Raw genomic sequence first — 549 nt, 5'->3', positions numbered from 1 at the left:
CAGCAAGATATCTACGCGCAGCAGGCAGCTCAGATGGGGATGGATATCCACGACGTGGTGCGACATCAGGACTCGAGCCACTTTGCACAGGGAGGGATCCGCGGAGCACCGTACGAAGTCCCGCGCAGCGAACCAGGACCGACGGCACCACGCACGAGCTTCTACGGCGACGAAGGGCAGATGCACTCGCAAGATGTCTTCGGTTCGCAGGGTTTGCCTGGCCAGCAGCGTCAACTCTCCGACCATCACATGTTCGCTAACGAGTTGCAGCAACAGACAGACCAGTCGCGGAGTCAGGACGGAGTTCGTAGCGAGAATTGTGTATGAAAACAAACCATGAAGGAATGATCGCCAGGAATAATCGCTTCGAGCAAGGGAATACTTACTTTTCTAATCTAAGTAAGTACATTTGGTTGATTTATCACCTAATGCAGTTACTATAAACAACTACTTCGAAGTAACAAGCTAATGTAATTGAAGAACTCCCACATACTTACTTAAGAGTATATTTATGAGACGCGCTGCACTTCCAGGACGCGCTCTTTGTCA

At 50.3% G+C, this 549-nt stretch overlaps 1 protein-coding gene across 1 annotated transcript; it reads left to right on the top strand.

Moving 5' to 3' along the window:
- Window positions 1-33: 33 nt before the first annotated feature.
- PPTG_20168 (hypothetical protein) lies at window positions 34-321 on the top strand (the record flags this gene model as incomplete). The annotated part of the gene is made up of 1 exon (XM_008919011.1): window positions 34-321. A coding segment is annotated over one exon (288 nt), but the record flags the coding sequence as incomplete, so codon positions are not given.
- Between the last annotated feature and the right edge of the window lie 228 nt (window positions 322-549).

The sequence above is a fragment of the Phytophthora parasitica genome (assembly GCF_000247585.1).
Source record: "Phytophthora parasitica INRA-310 unplaced genomic scaffold supercont2.431, whole genome shotgun sequence".
Classification (NCBI taxonomy): domain Eukaryota; phylum Oomycota; class Peronosporomycetes; order Peronosporales; family Peronosporaceae; genus Phytophthora; species Phytophthora nicotianae.
The sequence above is the reverse complement of the archived record's forward strand: the minus strand, read 5'-3'. Positions and strand labels throughout refer to the sequence as shown.